General features: G+C 49.3%; 1 protein-coding gene across 1 annotated transcript; it reads left to right on the top strand.

Annotated features, from left to right (window-relative positions):
* The first annotated feature begins 12,129 nt into the window (after positions 1 to 12,129).
* Positions 12,130 to 14,909, top strand: LOC148134699 (G protein-coupled receptor 84-like). Its single transcript, XM_087985512.1, has one exon. The coding sequence runs from the start codon at positions 12,273 to 12,275 to the stop codon at positions 13,401 to 13,403; it is 1,131 nt and encodes a 376-aa protein (XP_087841638.1). The 5' UTR covers positions 12,130 to 12,272; the 3' UTR covers positions 13,404 to 14,909.
* Positions 14,910 to 25,666: the final 10,757 nt, after the last annotated feature.

Here is a 25,666-nt window from a genome sequence, read left to right as displayed (position 1 = left end):
TGTGTGTATGATAGTGATGATCAGTCCAAGTGTTTATTATAGTGATGATCAGTCTCTGTGTGTATTATAGTGATGATCAGTCCCTGTGTGTATTATAGTGATGATCAGTCTCTGTGTGTATTAAAGTGATGATCAGTCCCTGTGTGTATTATAGTGATGATCAGTCCCCATGTGTATTATAGTGATGATCAGTCCCTGTGTGTATTATAGTGATGATCAGTCTCTGTGTGTATTATAGTGATGATCAGTCCCTGTGTGTATTATAGTGATTATCAGTCTCTGTGTGTATTAAAGTGAGGATCAGTCCCTGTGTGTATTATAGTGATGATCAGTCCCTGTGTGTAATATAGTGATGATCAGTCCCTGTGTGTATTATAGTGATGATCAGTCTCTGTGTGTATGATAGTGATGATCAGTCCAAGTCGGTATTATAGTGATGATCAGTCTCCGTGTATTATAGTGATGATCAGTCCCCGTGTGTATTATAGTGATGATCAGTCTCTGTGTGTATTATAGTGATGATCAGTCCCCGTGTGTATTATAGTGATGATCAGTCTCTGTGTGTATTATAGTGATGATCAGTCCCTGTGTGTAATATAGTGATGATCAGTCCCCGTGTGTATTATAGTGATGATCAGTCTCTGTGTGTATTATAGTGATGATCAGTCCCTGTGTGTATTATAGTGATGATCAGTCCCTGTGTGTATTATAGTGATGATCAGTCCCTGTGTGTATTATAGTAATGATCAGTCTCTGTGTGTATTATAGTGATGATGAGTCCCTGTGTGTATTATAGTGATGATCAGTCCCCGTGTGTATTATAGTGATGATCAGTCCCTGTGTGTATTATAGTGATGATCAGTCCCTGTGTGTATTTGTAGTGACGATCAGTCCCTGTGTGTATGATAGTGATGATCAGTCCAAGTGTGTATTATAGTGATGATCTGTCCCTGTGTGTATTATAGTGATGATCAGGCCCCGTGTGTATTATAGTGATGATCAGGCCCCGTGTGTATTATAGTGATGATCAGGCCCCGTGTGTATTATAGTGATGATCAGTCTCTGTGTGTATTATAGTGATTATCAGTCTCTGTGTGTATTATAGTGATGATCAGTCCCTGTGTGTATTATAGTGATGATCAGGCCCCGTGTGTATTATAGTGATGATCAGGCCCCGTGTGTATTATAGTGATGATCAGTCTCTGTGTGTATTATAGCGATGATCAGTCCCTGTGTGTCTTGTCGTGATGATCAGTCCCTGTGGGTATTATAGTGATGATCAGTCCCTGTGTGTATTATAGTGATGATCAGTCCCCGTGTGTATTATAGTGATGATCAGTCTCTGTGTGTATTATAGTGATGATCAGTCCCTGTGTGTATTATAGTGATGATCAGTCCCCGTGTGTATTATAGTGATGATCAGTCCCTGTGTGTATTATAGTGATGATCAGTCCCTGTGTGTATTATAGTGATGATCAGTCCCTGTGTGTATTATAGTGATGATCAGTCTCAGTGTGTATTATAGTGATGATCAGTCCCTGTGTGTATTATAGTGATGATCAGTCCCAGTGTGTATTATAGTGATGATCAGTCCCCGTGTGTATTATAGTGATGATCAGTCCCTGTGTGTATTATAGTGATGATCAGTCCCTGTGTGTATTATAGTGATGATCAGTCCCTGTGTGTATTATAGTGATGATCAGTCTCAGTGTGTATTATAGTGATGATCAGTCTCTGTGTGTATTATAGTGATTATCAGACTCTCTGTATTATAGTGATGATCAGTCTCAGTGTGTATTATAGTGATGATCAGTCCCCGTGTGTATTATAGTGATTATCAGACTCTGTGTGTATTATAGTGATGATCAGTCTCTGTGTGTATTATAGTGATGATCAGTCCCCGTGTGTACTATAGTGATGATCAGGCCCCGTGTGTATTATAGTGATGATCAGTCTCTGTGTGTATTATAGTGATGATCAGTCTCTGTGTGTATTATAGTGATGATCAGTCCCTGTGTGTATTATAGTGATGATCAGTCCCCGTGTGTATTATAGTGATGATCAGTCACTGTGTGTATTATAGTGATGATCAGTCCCCGTGTGTATTATAGTGATGATCAGTCCCTGTGTGTATTATAGTGATGATCAGTCCCTGTGTGTAATATAGTGATGATCAGTCCCTGTGTGTATTTGTAGTGATGATCAGTCTCTGTGTGTATGATAGTGATGATCAGTCCCCGTGTGTAATATAGTGATGATCAGTCCCTGTGTGTATTATAGTGATGATCAGTCCCTGTGTGTAATATAGTGATGATCAGTCCCTGTGTGTATTTGTAGTGACGATCAGTCCCTGTGTGTATGATAGTGATGATCAGTCCAAGTGTGTATTATAGTGATGATCAGTCCCTGTGTGAATTATAGTGATGATCAGTCTCTGTGTGTATTATAGTGATGATCAGTCCCTGTGTGTATTATAGTGATGATCAGTCCCTGTGGGTATTATAGTGATGATCAGTCCCTGTGTGTGTTATAGTGATGATCAGTCCCTGTGTGTATTATAGTGATGGTCAGTCCCTGTGTGTATTATAGTGATGATCAGTCCCCGTGTGTATTATAGTGATGATCAGTCTCTGTGTGTATTATAGTGATGATCAGTCTCTGTGTGTATGAAAGTGATTATCAGACTCTGTGTGTATTATAGTGATGATCAGTCTCAGTGTGTATTATAGTGATGATCAGTCTCTGTGTGTATTATAGTGATTATCAGACTCTGTTTGTATTATAGAGATGATCAGTCCCTATGTGTATTATAGTGATGATCAGTCCCCGTGTGTATTATAGTGATGATCAGTCTCTGTGTGTATTATAGTGATTATCAGACTCTGTGTGTATTATAGTGATGATCAGTCTCAGTGTGTATTATAGTGATGATCAGTCTCTGTGTGTATTATAGTGATTATCAGACTCTGTGTGTATTATAGTGATGATCAGTCCCTGTGTGTATTATAGTGATTATCAGTCCCTGTGTGTATTATAGTGATGATCAGTCCCAGTGTGTATTATAGTGATGATCAGTCCCTGTGTGTATTATAGTGATTATCAGACTCTGTGTGTATTATAGTGATGATCAGTCCCTGTGTGTATTATAGTGATTATCAGTCCCTGTGTGTATTATAGTGATGATCAGTCCCAGTGTGTATTATAGTGATGATCAGTCCCTGTGTGTATTATAGTGATTATCAGACTCTGTGTGTATTATAGTGATGATCAGTCCCTGTGTGTATTATAGTGATGAACAGTCCCCGTGTGTATTTTAGTGATGATCAGTCCCCGTGTGTATTATAGTGATGATCAGTCCCAGTGTGTATTATAGTGATGATCAGTCCCAGTGTGTATTATAGTGATGATCAGTCCCTGTGTGTATTATAGTGATGATCAGTCCCCGTGTGTATTATAGTGATGAACACTCCCAGTGTGTATTATAGTGATGATCAGTCCCCGTGTGTATTATAGTGATGATCAGTCCCAGTGTGTATTATAGTGATGATCAGTCCCTGTGTGTATTATAGTGATTATCAGTCTCTGTGTGTATTATAGTGATGATCAGTCCCTGTGTGTATTATAGTGATTATCAGACTCTGTGTGTATTATAGTGATGATCAGTCTCTGTGTGTATTATAGTGATGATCAGTCCCCGTGTGTATTATAGTGATGATCAGTCCCTGTGTGTATTATAGTGATGGTCAGTCCCTGTGTGTATTATAGTGATGATCAGTCTCTGTGTGTATTATAGTGATTATCAGTCCCTGTGTGTATTATAGTGATGATCAGTCTCTGTGTGTATTATAGTGATGTTCAGTCCCTGTGTGTATTATAGTGATGATCAGTCCCTGTGTGTATTATAGTGATGATCAGTGTCTGTGTGTATTATAGTGATGATCAGTCCCTGTGTGTATTATAGTGATGATCAGTCCCAGTGTGTATTATAGTGATGATCAGTCCCAGTGTGTATTATAGTGATGATCAGTCCCTGTGTGTATTATAGTCATGATCAGTCCCTGTGTGTATTATAGTGATGATCAGTCCCTGTGTGTATTATAGTGATGATCAGGCCCCGTATGTATTATAGTGATGATCAGTCCCTGTGTGTATTATAGTGATTATCAGTCTCTGTGTGTATTATAGTGATGATCAGTCCCTGTGTGTATTATAGTGATGATGAGTCTCTGTGTGTATTATAGTGATGGTCAGTCCCTATGTGTATTATAGTGATGATCAGTCCCCGTGTGTATTATAGTGATGATCAGTCTCTGTGTGTATTATAGTGATGATCAGTCTCTGTGTGTATTATAGTGATGATCAGTCTCTGTGTGTATTATAGTGATGGTCAGTCCCTGTGTGTATTATAGTGATGATCAGTCCCCGTGTGTATTATAGTGATGGTCAGTCCCTGTGTGTATTATAGTGATGATCAGTCCCTGTGTGTAGTATAGTGATGATCAGTCCCTGTGTGTAGTATAGTGATGATCAGTCCCTGTGTGTATTATAGTGATGATCAGTCTCTGTGTGTATTATAGTGATGGTCAGTCCCTGTGTGTATTATAGTGATGATCAGTCCCCGTGTGTATTATAGTGATGGTCAGTCCCTGTGTGTAGTATAGTGATGATCAGTCCCTGTGTGTATTATAGTGATGGTCAGTCCCTGTGTGTATTATAGTGATGGTCAGTCCCTGTGTGTAGTATAGTGATGATCAGTCCCCGTGTGTATTATAGTGATGATCAGTCCCCGTGTGTATTACAGTGATGATCAGTCCCTGTGTGTATTATAGTGATGATCAGTCTCTGTGTGTATTATAGTGATGATCAGTCTCTGTGTGTATTATAGTGATGATCAGTCTCTGTGTGTATTATAGTGATGATCAGTCCCTGTGTGTATTATAGTGATGATCAGTCCCTGTGTGTATTATAGTGATGATCAGTCCCTGTGTGTATTATAGTGATGATCAGTCTCTGTGTGTATTATAGTGATGATCAGTCCCTGTGTGTATTATAGTGATGATCAGGCCCCGTGTGTATTATAGTGATGATCAGTCCCTGTGTGTATTATAGTGATGATCAGTCCCTGTGTGTATTATAGTGATGATCAGTCCCTGTGTGTATTATAGTGATGGTCAGTCCCCGTGTGTATTATAGTGATGATCAGTCCCTGTGTGTATTATAGTGATGATCAGTCCCTGTGTGTATTATAGTGATGATCAGGCCCCGTGTGTATTATAGTGATGATCAGTCCATGTGTGTATTATAGTGATGATCAGTCCCTGTGTGTATTATAGTGATGATCAGTCCCTGTGTGTATTATAGTGATGATCAGTCCCCGTGTGTATTATAGTGATGATCAGTCCCTGTGTGTATTATAGTGATTATCTGTCTCTGACACGGAAACTGCAGACACCACAGTTGTGGTCTCTTTCATCATTTTATTGCAAAGCACGTTCTTTAAATACACATTTCAGTAATTCATTCGCAATGTACTTGGTCGGAATCAAAATTTCGCACTCTTTAAATAGATTTTTACAACAGCGATGATTTGACCTTTACAGTTACTGTTCATTTTATGGAGAACATCAGCGCCTGGGTATGTTTTGGTGAATTGCGAAGACTGTGTGTATTATAGAGAACAGCAGTCCCTGTGTGTATTATAGAGAACAGCAGTCGCTTTCTTTATATTATAGAGAGCAACAGTCCCTGTGTATATTATAGAGAGCAGCAGTCCCTGTGTGTATTATAGAGAATAGCAGTCCCTGTGTGTATATTATAGTGAACAGCAGTCCCTGTGTATATTATAGAGAATAGCAGTCCCTGTGTGTATTATAGAGAATAGCAGTCCCTGTGTGTATTATAGAGAATAGCAGTCCCTGTGTATATTATAGAGAATAGCAGACCCTGTGTATATTATAGAGAGCAGCAGTCCCTGTGTGTATTATAGAGAACAGCAGTCCCTGTGTGTATTATAGAGAATAGCATTCCCGTGTATATTATAGAGAGCAGCAGTCCCTGTGTGTATTATAGAGAACAGCAGTCCCTGTGTATATTATAGAGAACAGCAGTCCCTGTGTGTATGACAGAGAACAGCAGTCCCTGTGTATATTATAGAGAACAGCAGTCCCTGTGTATATTATAGAGAACAGCAGTCCCTGTGTGTATTATAGAGAATAGCAGTCCCCGTGTATATTATAAAGAGCAGCAGTCCCTGTGTGTAATATGGAGAATAGCAGTCCCTGTGTATATTATAGAGAATAGTCGTCCGTGTGTATATTACAGACAATAGTAGTCCCTGTGTGATTTGTAGAGAATAGCAGTCCCTGTGGGTATTACAGTGAGCAGCAGTCCCTGTGTATATTATAGTGAACAGCAGTCCCTGTGTGTATTACAGTGAACAGCAGTCCCTGTGTGTGTTACAGTGAACAGCAGTCCCTGTGTGTATTATAGTGAACAGCAGTCCCTGTGTATATTATAGAGAACAGCAGTCCCTGTGTGTATTGCAGTGAACAGCAGTCCCTGTGTGTATTATAGAGAGCAGCAGTCCCTGTGTATATTATAGTGAACACAGTCCCTGTATGTATTATAGAGAACAGCGGTCCCTGTGTATATTATAGGGAATAGCAGTCCCCTGTGTGTATTACAGAGAACAGCAGTCCCTGTGAGTATTATAGTGATGGTCAGTCTCTGTGTATATTATAGTGATGATCAGTCCCTGTGTGTATTCTAGTGATGATGAGTCCCTGTGTGTATTATAGTGATGATCAGTCCCCGTGTGTATTATAGTGATTATCAGTCTCGGTGTGTATTATAGTGATGATCAGTCCCTGTGTATTATAGTGATGATTAGTCCCGTGTGTATTCTAGTGATGATGAGTCCCTGTGTGTATTATAGCGATGATCAGTCTCTGTGTGTATTATAGTGATTATCAGTCCCCGTGTCTATTACAGTGATGATCAGTCCCTCTATGTATTATAGTGATGATCAGTCCCTGTGTGTATTATAGTGATGATCAGTCCCTGTGTGTATTATAGTGATGGTCAGTCCCCGTGTGTATTGTAGTGATGATGAGTCCCTGTGAGTATTATAGTGATGATCAGTCTCTGTGAGTATTATAGTGATGATCAGTCCCTGTGTGTATTATAGTGATGATCAGTCCCGTGTGTATTATAGTGATTATCAGTCCCTGTGTGTATTATAGTGATGATCAGCCCCTGTATGTATTATAGTGATGATCAGTCCCTGTGTGTATTATAGTGATGGTCAGTCTCTGTGTGTATTATAGTGATTATCAGTCCCTGTGTGTATTATAGTGATGATCAGTCCCTGTATGTATTATAGTGATGATCAGTCCCTGTGTGTATTATAGTGATGGTCAGTCTCTGTGTGTATTATAGTGATGATCAGTCCCTGTGTGTATTATAGTGATGATCGGTCCCTGTGTGTATTATAGTGATGATCAGTCCCTGTGTGTATTATAGTGATGATCAGTCCCTGTGTGTACTATAGTGATTATCTGTCTCTGATACGGAACTGCAGAAACCACACTTGTGGTCTCTTTCATAGTTTATTGCAAAACATGTTCATCAAATACACACATTCCAGTAATTCATTCGCAATATACTTGGTATGAATCAAAACTCTGCACTCTTGAAATAGCTTCATAAAACAGTGATGATTTCACAAAAACAGTTACTGAATATCTTATGGAGAACAGGAGACCCTGTGTATAATATAGTGAATAGCAGCTCCTGTGTGTATTATAGTGATGATCAGTCTCTGTGTGTATTATAGTGATGATCAGTCCCTGTGTGTATTATAGTGAACAGCAGTCCCTGTGTTTATTATAGTGAACAGCAGTCCCTGTGTATATTATAGAGAACGCAGTCCCTGTGTATATTATAGAGAACAGCAGTCCCTGAGTATATTATAGTGAACAGCAGTCCCTGTGTATATTATAGAGAACAGCAGTCCCTGTGTGTATTGTAATGAACAGCAGTCCCTGTGTTTATTATAGAGAAGAGCAGTCCCTGTGTATATTATAGTGAACAGCAGTCCCTGTGTATATTATAGAGAACAGCAGTCCCTGTGTATATTATAGTGAACAGCAGTCCCTGTGTATATTATAGAGACAGCAGTCCCTGTGTTTATTATAGAGAAGAGCAGTCCCTGTGTATATTATAGTGAACAGCAGTCCCTGTGTATATTATAGACAACAGCAGTCCCTGTGTGTATTACACTGAACAGCAGTCCCTGTGTTTATTATAGAGAAGAGCAGTCCCTGTGTATATTATAGTGAACAGCAGTCCCTGTGTATATTATAGAGAACAGCAGTCCCTGTGTGTATTACACTGAACAGCAGTCCCTGTGTATAATAGAGAGAACAGCAGTCCCTGTGTATATTATAGTGAACAGCAGTCCCTGTGTGTATTATAGAGAGCAGCAGTCCCTGTGTATATTATAGAGAATAGCAGTCCCTGTGTATATTATAGTGAACAGCAGTCCCTGTGTGTATTATAGTGAACAGCAGTCCCTGTGTATATTATACAAAACAGCAGTCCCTGTGTGTATTGTAGAGAGCAGCAGTCCCTGTGTGTATTATAGAGAACAGCAGTCCCTGCGTGTCTTATAGAGAACAGCAGTCCCTGTGTGTATTATACAGAACAGCAGCCCTGTGTATATTACAGAGAACAGCAGTCCCTGTGTACTGAATAGAGAGCAGCAGTCCCTGTGTGTATTATAGTGAACAGCAGTCCCTGTGTATATTATACAAAACAGCAGTCCCTGTGTGTATTGTAGAGAGCAGCAGTCCCTCTGTGTATTATAGAGAACAGCAGTCCCTGCATGTCTTATAGAGAACAGCAGTCCCTGTGTGTATTATACAGAACAGCAGCCCTGTGTATATTACAGAGAACAGCAGTCCCTGTGTACTGAATAGAGAGCAGCAGTCCCTGTGTATATTATAAAGAGCAGCAGTCCCTGTGTGTAATATGGAGAATAGCAGTCCCTGTGTGTATTGTAGAGAATAGCAGTCCGTGTGTATATTATAAAGAGCAGCAGTCCCTGTGTGTAATATGGAGAATAGCAGTCCCTGTGTATATTATAGAGAATAGCAGTCCCTGTGTATATTACAGACAATAGCAGTCTCTGTGTGATTTGTAGAGAATAGCAGTCCCTGTGGAAATTGCAGACAATAGCAGTCCCTGTGTGATTTGTAGAGAATAGCAGTCCCTGTGTGTATTACAGTGAACAGCAGTCCCTGTGTGTATTATACAAAACAGCAGTCCCTGTGTGTATTATATAGAACAGCAGTCCCTGTGTATATTACAGTGAACAGCAGTCCCTGTGTATATTATAGTGAACAGCAGTCCCTGTGTGTATTATACAGAGCAGCAGTCCCTGTGTGTATTATAGAGAACAGCAGTCCCTGTGTGTATTATAGTGAACAGCAGTCCCTGTGTGTATTATAGTGAACAGCAGTCCCTGTGTGTATTACAGTGAACAGCAGTCCCTGTGTGTATTACAGTGAACAGCAGTCCCTGTGTGTATTATAGCGAACAGCAGTCCCTGTGTATATTATAGAGAGCAGCAGTCCCTGTGTATATTATAGTGAACAGCAGTCCCTGTGTGTATTATAGTGAACAGCAGTCCCTGTGTGTATTATAGTGAACAGCAGTCCCTGTGTATATTATAGTGAACAGCAGTCCCTGTGTATATTATACAGACCAGCAGTCCCTGTGTGTATATTATAGTGAACAGCAGTCCCTGTGTGTATTATAGAGAGCAGCAGTCCCTGTGTATATTATAGTGAAAAGCAGTCCCTGTGTATATTATACAGACCAGCAGTCCCTGTGTGTATATTATAGTGAACAGCAGTCCCTGTGTGTATTATAGAGAGCAGCAGTCCCTGTGTATATTATAGTGAACAGCAGTCCCTGTGTATATTATACAGACCAGCAGTCCCTGTGTGTATATTATAGTGAACAGCAGTCCCTGTGTGTATTATAGAGAGCAGCAGTCCCTGTGTATATTATAGTGAACAGCAGTCCCTGTATGTATTATAGAGAGCAGCAGTCCCTATGTGTATTATAGAGAATATCAGTCCCCATGTATATTGTAGAGAATATCAGTCCCCATGTATATTACAGAGAATAGCTGTCCCTGTGTATATTATAGAGAACAGCAGTCCCTATGTGTATTATAGAGAGCAGCAGTCCCTGTGTTCATATTATTGAGAACAGCAGTCCCTGTCAATATTATAGAGAGCAGCAGTCCCTTTATATATTAAAGAGAATTGCAGTCCCTGTGTATATTATAGAGAACAGCAGACCCTGTGTATATCATAGAGAATAGCTGTTCCTGTGTATATTATAGTGAATAGCAGTCCCTGTGTACAGAATAGAGAGCAGCAGTCCCTGTGTGTAATATGGAGAATAGCAGTCCCTGTGTGTATTATAGAGAGCAGCAGTCCCTTTATATATTAAAGAGAATTGCAGTTCCTGTGTATATTATAGAGAACAGCAGACCCTGTGTATATTATAGAGAATAGCTGTCCCTGTGTATATTATAGTGAACAGCAGTCCCTGTGTGTGTTATAGAGAACAGCCATCTCTTTATATATTGTAGAGAATAGCACCCAATGTATTTTAGTACACTTTAGAAACATGTTCCGGAGTGTGGACTGTGGTGTTACTATGTGTTAGGGGAAATTTTTTTCCAGTCTCGGTTTCAGAGACATGTCAATGTTTCCGAAATCAGCAATCTGACGCCTCATACCCAGCGATGATGCTTTTGGGTATTTTAAGGTCAGGACAGTCTGTACCTCACTGACTATCACCCACGTGTTCTTAGTCCTGGCACTGTTCACTGCCCTGAACCCTCCACGCCAGTATACTCTTCACAATGTCCTACCGTTGCTACGTTGCACAATTCTCTCTCTCTCTCTGTGTCTCATCTGTTCCTGAACTTGATGTTGCCATCGGGTGTCTGAGGCAACATTTCTGAAATCTTACATCATTCCGAAAATACCGCAAGCCAATCATTTATCCGCCTCACTAAACCTATCGCAGTTCCCCTCTTGTGTCTCAATCTCTCTATCTGTTTAATCTGACCCTTGATCTCTCTCTGTCTCTTTCTCTACCCATCTCACACAATCTGTTGATCTCTGTCTCAGTCTCTTCATCTGTCAGAGAGCCACAGAGAAACCCTTCGGTCCAACTCGTCCATGCCGACCAGATATCCTAAACTAATCTAGTCCCATTTGCCAGCACTTGACCCATATCCCACTAAACCCTTCCTGTTCATATACCCATCCAGTTGCATTGAGTACAGGGGTTGGGAGGTCATGTTGCGGCTGTACAGGACATTGGTTAGGGGCCCCTGTTGGAATATTGTGTTCAATCCCGGTCTCCCCGCTACAGGAAGGATGTTGTGGAAGGGTTCGGAAAAGATTGACAAGGATGTTGGAGGGTTTGAGCTACAGGGAGAGGCTGGACAGGCTGGGGCTGTTTTCCCTGGGAGCGTCGGAGGCTGAGGGGGTGACCTTATAGAGGTTTACAAAATCACGAGGGGGGCGTGGCCCGTCCCGTCCGTGCTGACCCAGATACCCCTAACCTAATCCAGCCCCCATTCCCCAGCACTTGGCCCATCTCCCTCTAAACCCTTCCTGTTCCTGTCCCCCATCCAGATGCCTTTTAAATGCTGTCATTGTACCAGCCCCCACCACTTCCTCTGGCAGCTCCTCCCACACACGCACCACCCTCTGGGGGGAAAAGTTCCCCCTCGGGTCCCTTTTAAATCTTTCTCCTATCACCTTAAACCTAACTCTTGAGTTGAGGGGACTCTGTGTTTGAACGTGTTAGTGGGGGGGGGGGGGGGGAACTTTAACTTTCCTCTCCAGGGAGCAGAGCCTTGCCCTGCCCTGTATCGGACTTACCCCGGACTACGGTGTCAGAGGGGAGTCCACGCTTTGGGAGGGAGAGGGCAGAGCAAGTCGCGCAGGAGTCCGGAAGGGCCGGGTCTGGGAGGGGACGGGGATTGTGGGGGTGGTGAGGAAGTGGCGCCAGAGATTTCAGCAGCTGGGCAGGAAATGGTGCGGTCACGCGAGTTTGAGGAACACTGGTGGGTAACTCGCTTTTCTCAAATCGCTCCGCAGACGTTCGGAGAGAGAGAGAGAGAGACATTGGTGTCCCTGCAGTTTCCCCAGGAGCTCACGCCACATCTCCTTGGGTGGATGGAGTCTAACTGGAGCTGCGACCCATCGCTGTCTGGATACCGCTACTTCGGGGCATCGCTGGGGCTGTCGGTGACCGCGGTGGGAGGCGCGGGGAATCTGCTGACCGTCCTGGCTTTCGCGGTGGACCCCCGCCTGAGGAGCCGCTTCAACCTGCTGATCCTGAACCTGACGCTGTCCGACCTGCTCTACTGCGCGTTCCTGCAGCCCGTGACCGCGGCCAGCTACCTGAGGATGGGCTGGAGGGGGGGCCGCACGGCCTGCCGGGTCTTCGGCCTCCTGCTGTTCACCTCCAACTCCACCTCCATCCTCTCGCTGGGGCTGATCGCCGGGGCCCGGTACGCCCTGGTGCGGGGGTTAGGGCGCTCGCGCCGGGCCCTCCGCTGCTGCCCCCGGGGGGTCCTGATGCCCGTCCTCCTGGCGGGCACCTGGCTCCTCTCTCTGGCCCTCTTCACCCCTCTCTGGCCCGTCTTTGAGTTTCAGCCGGCTGTCTGCACCTGCAGCTTCAACCGCGAGACAGGGAGGCCGTACACCAGCGTCCTGATGGTGCTGCTCTTCGGGGTGGGCCTGTCCTCCATTGGCGTCTTCTACTGCCTCCTGGCCAAGAGGGTGAGCGACGCACGCCGCGCTCTGGACGCGCACCGGCAGCAAAGGACGGCCCCGGGTGAGATCGAGCGCTCCACCGCCTCCTGGCAGTCCGAGGGAGCTTCGGCGCCCCCTCCTCCGCAACCCCGGGCGGGGGGGTCGGACTCCCACCGCGTCACCCGGATGTGCGTCGCCTCCTTCTGCGTCTTCGTGGCCTGCTACCTGCCCTTCTGCCTCCTCAACGTCCTGGACCGCGGCTCCCGGGCTCCGGTGATGGTCCACGCCATCGTTGCCGGCCTCACCTGGCTCAACGGCTGCGTCAACCCCTTCCTCTACGCCTTCATGAACCGCCAGTTCTCCCAGGCCTACCGTCGGCTTTTCCACAAGGTGTGGGCATGGTGTGCGCAGCGGAGCCCCAACATCCTCAGTCACCGGGCTGTAGACCAATCCGCCAGCGGGCAGATCCTAAGCTCGTCGGGACCTGCAGAAATGACACGGACAACACTTCCCCCAAGTCAACAGCCGTCTCACTGTTCTACGCAGTAAAAGGGATTTTTTTTGAGGAGGTTCTAAATCCTTTGTCTGGATATTTCTTCTTAAATTCCTGATTTTAGACATTTTATTCTGAAATCCCACGCTTTATTGTAAATCTCCTGCTTATATGTTATTTTTCCTAAATCCCTGCTATACACATTTCCCCCTAAATCCCTTATTGATATAACATTTTCCCAAAATCCCCTGTTGTTACGTTGTTTTCCTAATTCTCATGTTTACCTGTATATGCATTTTCCCTAAATCCCTTATTGATATAATACTTTCAATATATTCCTGTTGATAAATTGTTTCCCTAAATCCCCTGTTGATATATTGTTTTCCAAAATCTCCTGTTAATAATTTGTTTCCCTAAGTCCAGGCACAATTTAGCACGGCCAATCCCACCCTAACTTGCACATCCCTGGGCACTACGGGGACAATTTAGCACGGCCAATCCACCCTCACCTGCACATCCCTGGACACTACGGGACAATTTAGCACGGCCAATCCACCCTAACCTGCACGTCCCTGGGCACTACGGGACAATTTAGCACGGCCAATCCCACCCTAACCTGCACATCCCTGGGCACTACGGGGACAATTTAACACGGCCAATCCCACCCTAACCTGCACATCCCTGGGCACTATGGGGACAATTTAGCACGGCCAATCCCACCCTAACCTGCACATTCCTGGGCACTACGGGACAATTTAGCACGGCCAATCCCACCCTAACCTGCACATCCCTGGGCACTACGGGGACAATTTAGCACGGCCAATCCCACCCTAACGTGTACATCCCTGGGCACTACGGGGACAATTTAGCACGGCCAATCCCACCCTAACCTGCACATCCCTGGGCACTACGGGGACAATTTAGCACGGCCGATCCACCCCGAAACCTGCACATCTTGGGATGCCCACTGCCACCGGCCTGGGAAATCCCTTGCTTTGATGTGGAGGGATCCTCTCTCCCGAAGAGGGGGCCCACACCCGCCGGCTGTGTTGCCTTTTCTTGCTTATTCCAGTTGTGTGCAGCTGATTGGGAGTCAGACTGTGGAGAGTCAAGGAGCCCCTGTTTATGTTCCACACAGCAAGGAGGGGGGGGGGTGCTTGTCCCCACTCCGCACCCCCCCCCCAATATACCTGTGTGCGTGTAAGTCCGTGTGGTGCGTGCGAAGACTCCATTTGCGGATATAGTCGATTCATTATTTCCAGCACCTGGCGTCGTTTAATCTTCCATCCAGCGACTGCTAGTCACTCCAGCCTTTAATTGACTGTCGGGAGAGAGCTGGAGGCCTATGCACCACACAGCATCCTGACTGGTGTGTGAATGATCTCAGTGAGGACTCAGCTGCCTTTGCGATCTTCCCCTCCGTCCGGGTACACCCAGGTCTCCCACTCGGGTCTCAGTGCGGGGCCAGACATCAGAGCTTTGACTTTCATCGTGTATCATGGTGAATTCTCCTTTACCTGTTGCTGGATTCTCCCCGAATAAACATCGGGTCCTTACGGAAATCTGACCTGTGCTTTTCAAATTACCTGGGTCAAAAAGACCCGCCAACTCTCCGCAATGCAGCCTTTTTGTCGGACCTGGGCTCAGCGTTTATCGCCCCGTCGCTAGTTGCCCTCTCCCCCCTCCTTGAGAAGGTGGGGGTGAGCTGCCTTCTTGAACCGCTGCAGTCCCAGCTGCTGTGAGTTGACCCACAATGTCCCTCGGGGAGGGAATTCCAGGATTCGGACCCTGAAGGAACGGCCGATGTATGTGCATGTCAGGAGAGTGAGGTGCTCGGAGGTTGGGGGTGGGGAGCTCACAGGGGGTGGTGTTCCCCATGTGTCTGCTGCCCCTCGTAGATCCAGATGGAAGTGGGTGTGGGGTTTCGAAGGTGCTGCCTGAGAATCTTTGGTGAGTTTCCGCGGCGCGTCTTGTAGAGGGGACAGGCAGCTGCTACTGAGCGTCGAGGGGGTGTTGGACCTCAGCCCAGCATTCCTAATGAGCCTAGCTGCCAGCGATGGGAAGGAGGGAGTGTGGCAGGTGGGGGGGAAGGGGTCACGATTGAGAGGGAAAAGGGCTGTTCTGTTTCCCCCCTCCCCCCCCTCTGGACAGTGTGGAGCTTTTTGAGTGTATGTGGGAGCCAGCCCCCCGCCCCCCCCCCCAATCCGGGCGAGCGGGGAGTGTTCCCTTACCCTCCTGACTCGTGCCTTGTCGATGGTGGGACAGGCTTCAGGGGAGGGAGGGAGGAGGGGAGTTACTCGCTGCAGGATTCCCAGCCTCTGACCTGCTCCTGTAGCCACAGGATTGATATGGGGCTGGGTCCCAGTTCAGTTTCTGCTCAATGGGAACCCCCAGGATGTTGATAGTGGGGGGGGAGGGGGATTCAGTGACGGTAACGCCATTGACGTCAAGGGGGTGATGGTTAGATTCTCTCTCTCTCTCTTGTTGGAGACGGTAACCCCCAGGATGTTGATAGTGGGGGGGAGGGGGATTCAGTGACGGTAACGCCATTGAACGTCAAGGGGGTGATGGTTAGATTCTCTTTCTCTCTTGTTGGAGACGGTAACCCCCAGGATGTTGATAGTGGGGGGGGGGGGGGGGAGGAGATTCAGTGACACTAACGCCATTGAACGTCAAGGGAGCGATGGTTAGATTCTCTCTCTCTCTCTCGTTGGAGACAGTAACCCCCAGGATGTTGATAGTGGGGGGGGGGGAGGGGATTCAGTGATGGTAACGCCATTGAACGTCAAGGGGACGATGGTTAGATTCTCTCTCTCTCTCTCGCTGGAGACGGTAACCCCCAGGATGTTGATAGTGGGGGGGAAGGGGATTCAGTGACGGTAACGCCATTGAACGTCAAGGGGGTGATGGTTAGATTCTCTCTCTCTCGTTGGAGACGGTAACCCCCAGGATGTTGATAGTGGGGGGGAAGGGGATTCAGTGACGGTAACGCTATTGAACGTCAAGGGGGCGATGGTTAGATTCTCTCTCTCTCTCTCGTTGGATACAGTAACCCCCAGGATGTTGATAGTGGGTGGGGGGAGGGGATTCAGTGATGGTAACGCCATTGAATGTCAAGGGGGCGATGGTTAGATTCTCTCTCTCTCTCTCGTTGGAGACGGTAACCCCCAGGATGTTGATAGTGGGGGGGGAGGGGGATTCAGTGACGGTAACGCCATTGACGTCAAGGGGGTGATGGTTAGATTCTCTCTCTCTCTCTTGTTGGAGACGGTAACCCCCAGGATGTTGATAGTGGGGGGGAGGGGGATTCAGTGACGGTAACGCCATTGAACGTCAAGGGGGTGATGGTTAGATTCTCTTTCTCTCTTGTTGGAGACGGTAACCCCCAGGATGTTGATAGTGGGGGGGGGGGGGGGAGGAGATTCAGTGACACTAACGCCATTGAACGTCAAGGGAGCGATGGTTAGATTCTCTCTCTCTCTCTCGTTGGAGACAGTAACCCCCAGGATGTTGATAGTGGGGGGGGGGGAGGGGATTCAGTGATGGTAACGCCATTGAACGTCAAGGGGACGATGGTTAGATTCTCTCTCTCTCTCTCGCTGGAGACGGTAACCCCCAGGATGTTGATAGTGGGGGGGAAGGGGATTCAGTGACGGTAACGCCATTGAACGTCAAGGGGGTGATGGTTAGATTCTCTCTCTCTCGTTGGAGACGGTAACCCCCAGGATGTTGATAGTGGGGGGGAAGGGGATTCAGTGACGGTAACGCTATTGAACGTCAAGGGGGCGATGGTTAGATTCTCTCTCTCTCTCTCGTTGGATACAGTAACCCCCAGGATGTTGATAGTGGGTGGGGGGAGGGGATTCAGTGATGGTAACGCCATTGAATGTCAAGGGGGCGATGGTTAGATTCTCTCTCTCTCTCTCGTTGGAGACGGTAACCCCCAGGATGTTGATAGTGGGGGGGGAAGGGGATTCAGTGACGGTAACGCCATTGAACGTCAAGGGGGCGATGGTTAGATTCTCTCTCTCTCTCTCTCTCGTTGGAGACGGTAACCCCCAGGATGTTGATAGTGGGGGGGAAGGGGATTCAGTGACGGTAACGCTATTGAACGTCAAGGGGGCGATGGTTAGATTCTCTCTCTCTCTCTCGTTGGAGACGGTAACCCCCAGGATGTTGATAGTGGCGGGGGGAGGGGATTCAGTGATGGTAACGCCATTGAACGTCAAGGGGACGATGGTTAGATTCTCTCTCTCTCTCGTTGGAGACGGTAACCCCCAGGATGTTGATAGTGGGGGGAAGGGGGATTCAGTGACGGTAACGCCATTGAACATCAAGGGGGCGATGGTTAGATCCTCTCCCTCATTGGAGACGGTCATAGCCTGGTGTTTGTGGGGCGTGAATGTTACTTTCCCCTCGTCTGCCCAAGCTTGGCTATTGGCCAGATCTTGCTGCGTTTGGACACGGACTGCCTCAGTGTCTGAGGGAGTGGCGAAGGATATTGTGTAACCTTCAGCGAACATCCCTCACTTTTGACGTTGCGATGGAGGGGAAGGTCATTGATGAAGCAGCTGCAGGATGTTGGGTCTGAGGACACTCCCCTGAGGGACTCCTGCAGAGAGGTCCTGGATCTCGAGATGACTCACCTCCGAGAACCACCACCATCTTCCTCTTGCAAGGTTTCGGTTCAGGGGCTACCACATCACCAACGCCTCCCCCCCACCCCCCAAAGTGAGGGGGTGATGAATTATCGACCCGCTGCATTCACTGATCCCCAGCAAGCCCCCTCAGTCTGTCCTCGGCTTGCAACAGGGACGTTTAGTGGCTCCCTCCACCACATCCACTGCTCCCAACGTCACCCTGCGATCCCGACGAACCGGGCCAGGGAGTATTTACAACGCGGGGCGGGGGGAAGAGACCCTTCGGCCTGCGGTTTCCGTTCTGGCCGCTAAACCCCTTCCAATCCCGTCTCCCAGAGCGCGCGTGCTACACCTACTGGAACGGAAGGGAGGTACATCGTAGGAACCGGTGCCTCTTCCACCCTCTAAGACTGTCCTCACGCTCTGGCAAAACCGAGAAACAAACCCTTTGCCCTTTCCCGGTGCAGATCCCTCTATCCCCTCCCCGTTTGTGTACCCTTCCACGTGCCTCTTGCCAATGCGGCTCCATTCCCATCGCCCCTTCTGATGGCACATTCTGGGCACCCACTACCCTCTGGGGAGGGGAACGGCCCTCGCACACCTCCCTTAAACTCTCCCCTGCCCCATCGAACCAACGACCCGGGGTGGGGGGGGAGAGTCATAAAGATTCTGACCGTCCTGCCCTACCCAGGCCTCTCGTAGATTTGTACGTCTCCCCACGCCCGCTGTCTTTCCCTGGGAAAACAATGGCAAGGTCTAACAATTGGAAGTGCCACAGGGCTCCGTCCTTGGACCTCTCCTTCAGCAATTCACAATCTACGTCAACAACTTGGATACAGGGACAGAAAACTCCATGGACAAATTTGCAGATGATGCACACTGTAGGCGGGACTGTACATCACACTGAGGAAGAGACTCAGGTCGATAGGATAGTGAAGGAGGCGTTGGGTATGCTTTCCTTTATCGGTCAGAGTATTGAGTACAGGGGTTGGGAGGTCATGTTGCGGCTGTACAGGACATTGGTTAGGGGCCACTGTTGGAATACTGTGTTCAATCCCGGTCTCCCCGCTACAGGAAGGATGTTGTGGAAGGGTTCGGAAAAGATTGACAAGGATGTTGGAGGGGTTTGAGCTACAGGGAGAGGCTGGATTGATTAGATTAGATTGCCTACAGTGTGGAAACAGGCCCTTCGGCCCAACAAGTCCACACCGACCCTCCGAAGAGTAACCCACCCAGACCCATCTCCCTCTGACTAGTGCGCCTAACACTACGGGCAATTTAGCATGACCAATCCACCTGACCTGCACATCTTTGGACTGTGGGAGCAAACCCACACAGACGCGGGGAGAATGTGCAAACTCCACACAGACAGTCGCCCCGAGGCTGGGATTGAACCCGGGTCCCTGGAGCTGTGAGGCAGCAGTGCTGACCACTGAGCCACGGTGCCACCCCTAGGAGGGGCTGTTTTTCCCTGGAGCGTCGGAGGCCGAGGGGTGACCTTATAGAGGTTTATAAGATCACGAGGGTGGGGTAAATTGACAAGGTCTTTTCCCCCCCTTGGGGTGGGGGGGAGTCCAGAACTAGAGGGGGGGTAGGTTTAAGGTGAGAGGGGGGGAAAGGGACCCGAGGGGCAACTTTTCCCCCCAGAGGGTGGTGCGTGCGTGGGACGAGCTGCCAGAGGAAGTGGTGGGGGCTGGTACAATGACAGGGAGACCAGAACTGAACGCAATATTTCAAAAGTGGCCCCTAACCAATGGGTGAGACGATAAAAGGCATAGATAAAATAGACGTGGAGCGGTCACTTCCTCTTCTGGGGGCGGTCTGGGGCCAGAGGTCGGGGATAAGGGGTTGGAAAATCGAAACAAGAGTTGAGGAGATCCGGATTCTCCCAAAGGATCGTGAATCTGCGCAATTTGTGAACCCTGAGGTGCGGTGGATGCCGGGACAGTGAGTGAATTTCAGAAGGAGTTGGACATAAGTTTGCAATGAGTTGAAGAGATACAGGGGAGGCAGGAGGACAAAGGGATGAGGAGCAGATCAGCCACGATGGGCCGAACGGCCTGTCTCGGCTCCCGCATCTCACAAAGCAACCCGGGTTCTTTTACCCCCCCCCCTCGCAGCCCACTGGAACGGGCAATGTCCTGATGCAGCTTCTCCGCGCTCTCTCTCTCTCTCCCTCTCTCTCTCTCTCGCCGAAGTTCCCAGGTCCTTGCAGCCAGGTAGCGACGGGACACGCGCACGCAACGCTCCGAGTGCGTTCGGGACGAGGGTTGGAGGTAGGTTGCTGTGCGGGTGGTCGATTCCTGTGGCCGGGCTAAAATATCCCCGTAGTGCCCAGGGATGTGCAGGTTAGGGTGGGATTGGCCGTGCTAAATTGTCCCCGTAGTGCCCAGGGGTGTGCAGGTTAGGGTGGGATTGGCCGTGCTAAATTGTCCCCGTAGTGCCCAGGGGTGTGCAGGTTAGGGTGGGATTGACCGTGCTAAATTGTCCCCGTAGTGCCCAGGGATGTGCAGGTTAGGGTGGGATTGACCGTGCTAAATTGTCCCCGTAGTGCCCAGGGGTGTGCAGGTTAGGGTGGGATTGGCCGTGCTAAATTGTCCCCGTAGTGCCCAGGGGTGTGCAGGTTAGGGTGGGATTGGCCGTGCTAAATTGTCCCCGTAGTGCCCAGGGGTGTGCAGGTTAGGGTGGGATTGACCGTGCTAAATTGTCCCCGTAGTGCCCAGGGATGTGCAGGTTAGGGTGGGATTGACCGTGCTAAATTGTCCCCGTAGTGCCCAGGGGTGTGCAGGTTAGGGTGGGATTGACCGTGCTAAATTGTCCCCGTAGTGCCCAGGGGTGTGCAGGTTAGGGTGGGATTGTCCGTGCTAAATTGTCCCATAGTGCCCAGGGATGTGTAGGTTAGGGTGGGATTGGCCGTGCTAAATTGTCCCATAGTGCCCAGGGATGTGCGGGTTAGGGTGGGATTGGCCGTGCTAAATTGTCCCCGTAGTGCCCAGGGATGTGCAGGTTAGGGTGGGATAGGCCGTGTTAAATTGTCCCATAGTGCCCAGGGATGTGCAGGTTAGGGTGGGATTGGCCGTGCTAAATTGTCCCATAGTGCCCAGGGATGTGCAGGTTAGGGTGGGATTGGCCGTGCTAAATTGTCCCCGTAGTGCCCAGGGATGTACAGGTTAGGGTGGGATTGGCCGTGCTAAATTGTCCCCGTAGTGCCCAGGGATGTACAGGTTAGGGTGGGATTGGCCGTGCTAAATTGTCCCCGTAGTGCCCAGGGATGTGCAGGTTCGGGTGGGATTGGCCGTGCTAAATTGTCCCCGTAGTGCCCAGGGATGTGCAGGTTAGGGTGGGATTGGCCGTGCTAAATTGCCCCCGTAGTGCCCAGGGATGTGCAGGTTAGGGTGGGATTGGCCGTGCTAAATTGTCCCCGTAGTGCCCAGGGATGTGCAGGTTAGGGTGGGATTGGCCGTGCTAAATTGTCCCCGTAGTGCCCAGGGATGTGCAGGTTAGGGTGGGATTGGCCGTGCTAAATTGTCCTGTAGTGCCCAGGGATGTGCAGGTTAGGGTGGGATTGGCCGTGCTAAATTGTCCGACGCTCCAGGGAAAACAGCCCCAGCCTCTCTCTCTCCCAAACCCCCCAACTCCGGCAACATCCTGGGAAATTTCTCCATGCCCCTCTCCGGTTTTAATAACATCCTTCCTCGAATAGGGAGACGCGAACTGCGCACGGTATTCCAGTCTCTCTGCCTTTTCCTCCCTGTCTGTCACTCTCTCTGCGTCTCTCTCTCTCTCTCTCTCTCTCTCCCCCCCCCTTCAGTTCACCCGCCACTTGCTAGCAGGGGACATCCACTTTTAGAGACACTAGCTTCCTTGACAATTTCCATCCCATTTCTGACACATTGCCTGTATTGTTCTTTAATGCCCTCCATCACTTCACTGCGGGACTGACTCTTCCACACAACCTCCACCAACCCCTACATCCCCTCCCTAACTCCATCACCTATCTCTCTCAATGGCTGGCTCTCTCTGTCCCTCCTTCTGTCTCTCTCTCTCTCTCCCTCGCTGTCTCTCTCTCTCTCCATCTGTGTGTGTCTCCCTGTCTCTCCATTTCTGTGTCTCTCTCTCTCCTTCAGTCTCTCTCTCTCCTGTGTCGCCTGCTGTCAGTCTATCTTTCTCTCCCTCTCTCCCCCCCTCCTATATCTCTCCCCCTCTATCTCTCTCCACTCTCTCTCCCCATCTCTCTTCTGCCCTCTCTCTGTGTCTCTCCATCTCTCTCTGTCTTTCCCCATCCCCCTCTATCTATCTCTCTGTCTCTCCCTCTATCCATCTCCCCCTGTCTTTCTCCCTCTCTGCCTCTCTCCATCTCTCTCTATCTTTCTCTCTGTCACCCTCCCTCTCTCCCTTGTCTCTCTGTCTCTCTCTCTCTCATTCCCCCCACCTCCCCTGTCCCCTCTCTCTATATATCTATCTCTCCCTCTCTCTCTGTTTATCACTATCTCTGCCTCTCTGCTCTTCTCCCTCCTTTCTCGATCTCTTTCTGTAAACCCCTCTCTCTCTCTCTTAGCACCCCATTCCCTCTCTCTCTGTCTATCTCTCTCTCATTCCCCGCACCCTTCTCTCTCTGACTCTGTCTCTCTAGCTCTTTCTCTGTCCCCGCATGTTACTCTCTCTCTGACTCTCTATCTCTCTCTCACTATCTCTCTCTCTGAGCACCCCCTTCTCTCTCTCTCTACCTCTCTCTCTCTGTCCCCGCACCCTTCTCTCTCTCAGTCCCCGGACCCTTCTCTCTCTCTGTCTCTGTCCCCGCACCCTTCTCTCCCTCTCTCTCTATCTCTCTCACTATCTCTCTCTCTCACTATCGCTCTCTCTGAGCACCCCTTCCCCCTCTCTCTGTCTCTCTATCTCTCTCTCTCTGTCCCTGCACCTTTCTCTCCCTGTCTTTCTCACTGTGTGTGTCTCTCTCTCTCTGTCCTGCACCCTTTTCTCTCTGTCTCTCTCTCTCTGTCTCTCTCTCTCTGTCTGTCTCTCTCTCTATCTGTCTCTCCCTGTCTCTCTCTCTCTCTCTGTCTCTCTCTGTCTCTGTCTCTCTCTGTGTCTCTCTCATTGTGTGTCTTTCTCTCTGTCTCTGTCTCTCTCTCTCTGTCTCTCTGTGTCTCTGTCTCTCTCTCTCTCTGTGTCTCTGTCTCTCTCTCTCTCTCTCACTGTGGCTCTGTCTCTGTCTCTCTCTCTGTCTCTCTCTCTGTCTCTCTGAGTCTCTCTCTCTCTGTGTGACCTCTGAATGTTCCTGGATTATCAGATTCTCTCCGTGGACCATCCATGACTGGTTTTACACGTTTCTCTCAGAGCTCAGAGTCCTGGCAGTGACTGTCTGAGAGACTAACTCCCCCCAGAAGGGCAATAAACCCTCACCTACCCGCAGGGCTGGGAGCTGCAATAACACTCACTTACAGATTCCGAAGAAATAACCAATAACTCAGAGAGCTGTGACCTTTCTCAGTAGCTGCTGCTGCTGGATTTCAGTGACATCTAGGTAATAGCTGTGCTCAGGTACGGAGGGGGAGATGTTGAGGGAAGATGGAAGTGTTGGGGACAAATCCCCCACCCACAACATCCACATTCTCCCCCCCCACCCCCGCAACATCTCCATCTCTCCCCACGTCCCCAACATCTCCATCCCTCCCCCAACATCTCCATCCCTCCCCACGTCCCCAACATCTCCATCACTCCCTCAACATCTCCATCCCTCCCCACGTCCCCAACATCTCCATCTCTCCCCCAACATCTCCATCCCTCCCCACGTCCCCAATATCTCCATCCCTCCCCCAACATCTCCATCCCTCCCCACGTCCCCAACATCTCCATCTCTCCCCCAACATCTCCATCCCTCCCCACGTCCCCAATATCTCCATCCCTCCCCCAACATCTCCATCCCTCCCCACGTCCCCAACATCTCCATCACTCCACCAACATCTCCACCCCTCCCCCACCATCTCCATCCCTCCCCACGTCCTCAACATCTCCATCCCTCCCCCAACATCTCTATCCCTCCCCACGTCCCCAACATCTCCATCCCTCCCCCACCATCTCCATCCCTCCCCACGTCCTCAACATCTCCATCCCTCCCCCAACATCTCTATCCCTCCCCACGTCCCCAACATCTCCACCCCTCCCCCACCATCTCCATCCCTCCCCACGTCCTCAACATCTCCATCCCTCCCCCAACATCTCTATCCCTCCCCACGTCCCCAACATCTCCATCCCTCCCCCAACATCTCCATCCCTCCCCACGTCCCCAACATCTCCATCACTCCCCCAACATCTCCATCCCTCCCCACGTCCCCAACATCTCCATCACTCCACCAACATCTCCACCCCTCCCCCACCATCTCCATCCCTACCCAAGTCCCCAATATCTCCACCCCTCCCCCACCATCTCCATCCCTCCCCACGTCCCCAACATCTCCATCCCTCCCCCAACATCTCCATCCCTCCCCACGTCCCCAATATCTCCATCCCTCCCCCAACATCTCCATCCCTCCCCACGTCCCCAACATCTCCATCACTCCCCCAACATCTCCATCCCTCCCCACGTCCCCAACATCTCCATCACTCCCCCAACATCTCCATCCCTCCCCACGTCCCCACCATCTCCATCCCTCCCCACGTCCCCAACATCTCCATCCCTCCCCCAACATCTCCATCCCTCCCCCAACATCTCCATCTCTCCCCCAACATCTCCATCCCTCCCCCAACATCTCCATCTCTGCCCCAACATCTCCATCCCTCCCCCAACATCTCCATCCCTCCCCACGTCCCCAACATCTCCATCCCTCCCCCAACATCTCCATCCCTCCCCCAACATCTCCATCCCTCCCCCAACATCTCCATCCCTCCCCACGTCCCCAACATCTCCATCCCTCCCCCAACATCTCCATCTCTGCCCCAACATCTCCATCTCTCCCCCACCATCTCCACCTCTCCCCACGTCCCCAACATCTCCATCTCTCCCCCAACATCTCCATCCCTCCCCCAACATCTCCACCCCTCCCCCAACATCTCCACCCCTCCCCCAACATCTCCACTCCTCCCCCAACATCTCCATCTCTCCCCCACCATCTCCACCTCTCCCCACGTCCCCAATATCTCCATCTCTCCCCCAACATCTCCATCTCTCCCCCAACATCTCCACACCTCCCCACATCTGACATCCCCAACATCTCCACCCCTCCCCACATCTCCACCCCTCCCCATATCCCCAACATCTCCCCCCTCCCCCAACATCTCCATCTCTTCCCCACCATCTCCACCTCTCCCCACGTCCCCAATGTCTCCATCTCTCCCCCAACATCTCCATCTCTCCCCCAACATCTCCACCCCTCCCCACATCTCTCCAGACATCCCCAACATCTCCACCCCTTCCCACATCTCTACAAACATCCCCAACATCTCCATCCCTCCCCCAACTTCTCCACCCCTCCCCACATCCCCAACATCTCCACCCTCCCCCAACATCTCCATCCCTCCCCCACCATCTCCACCTCTCCCCAATGTCTCCACTTCTCCACCAACATCTCCACCTCTCCCCACATCTCTCCAGACGTCCCCAATATCTCCATCCCTTCCCCAACATCTCCATCTCTCCCCCAACATCTCCACCTCTCCCCACGTCCCCAATGACTCCATCT

Source organism: Chiloscyllium plagiosum, unplaced genomic scaffold (assembly GCF_037043375.1).
Source record: "Chiloscyllium plagiosum isolate Xiang-an unplaced genomic scaffold, Cpla_swu_hap1 HiC_scaffold_53X, whole genome shotgun sequence".
NCBI lineage: Eukaryota > Metazoa > Chordata > Chondrichthyes > Orectolobiformes > Hemiscylliidae > Chiloscyllium > Chiloscyllium plagiosum.
This window is presented reverse-complemented; position numbering and strand designations above follow the sequence as displayed.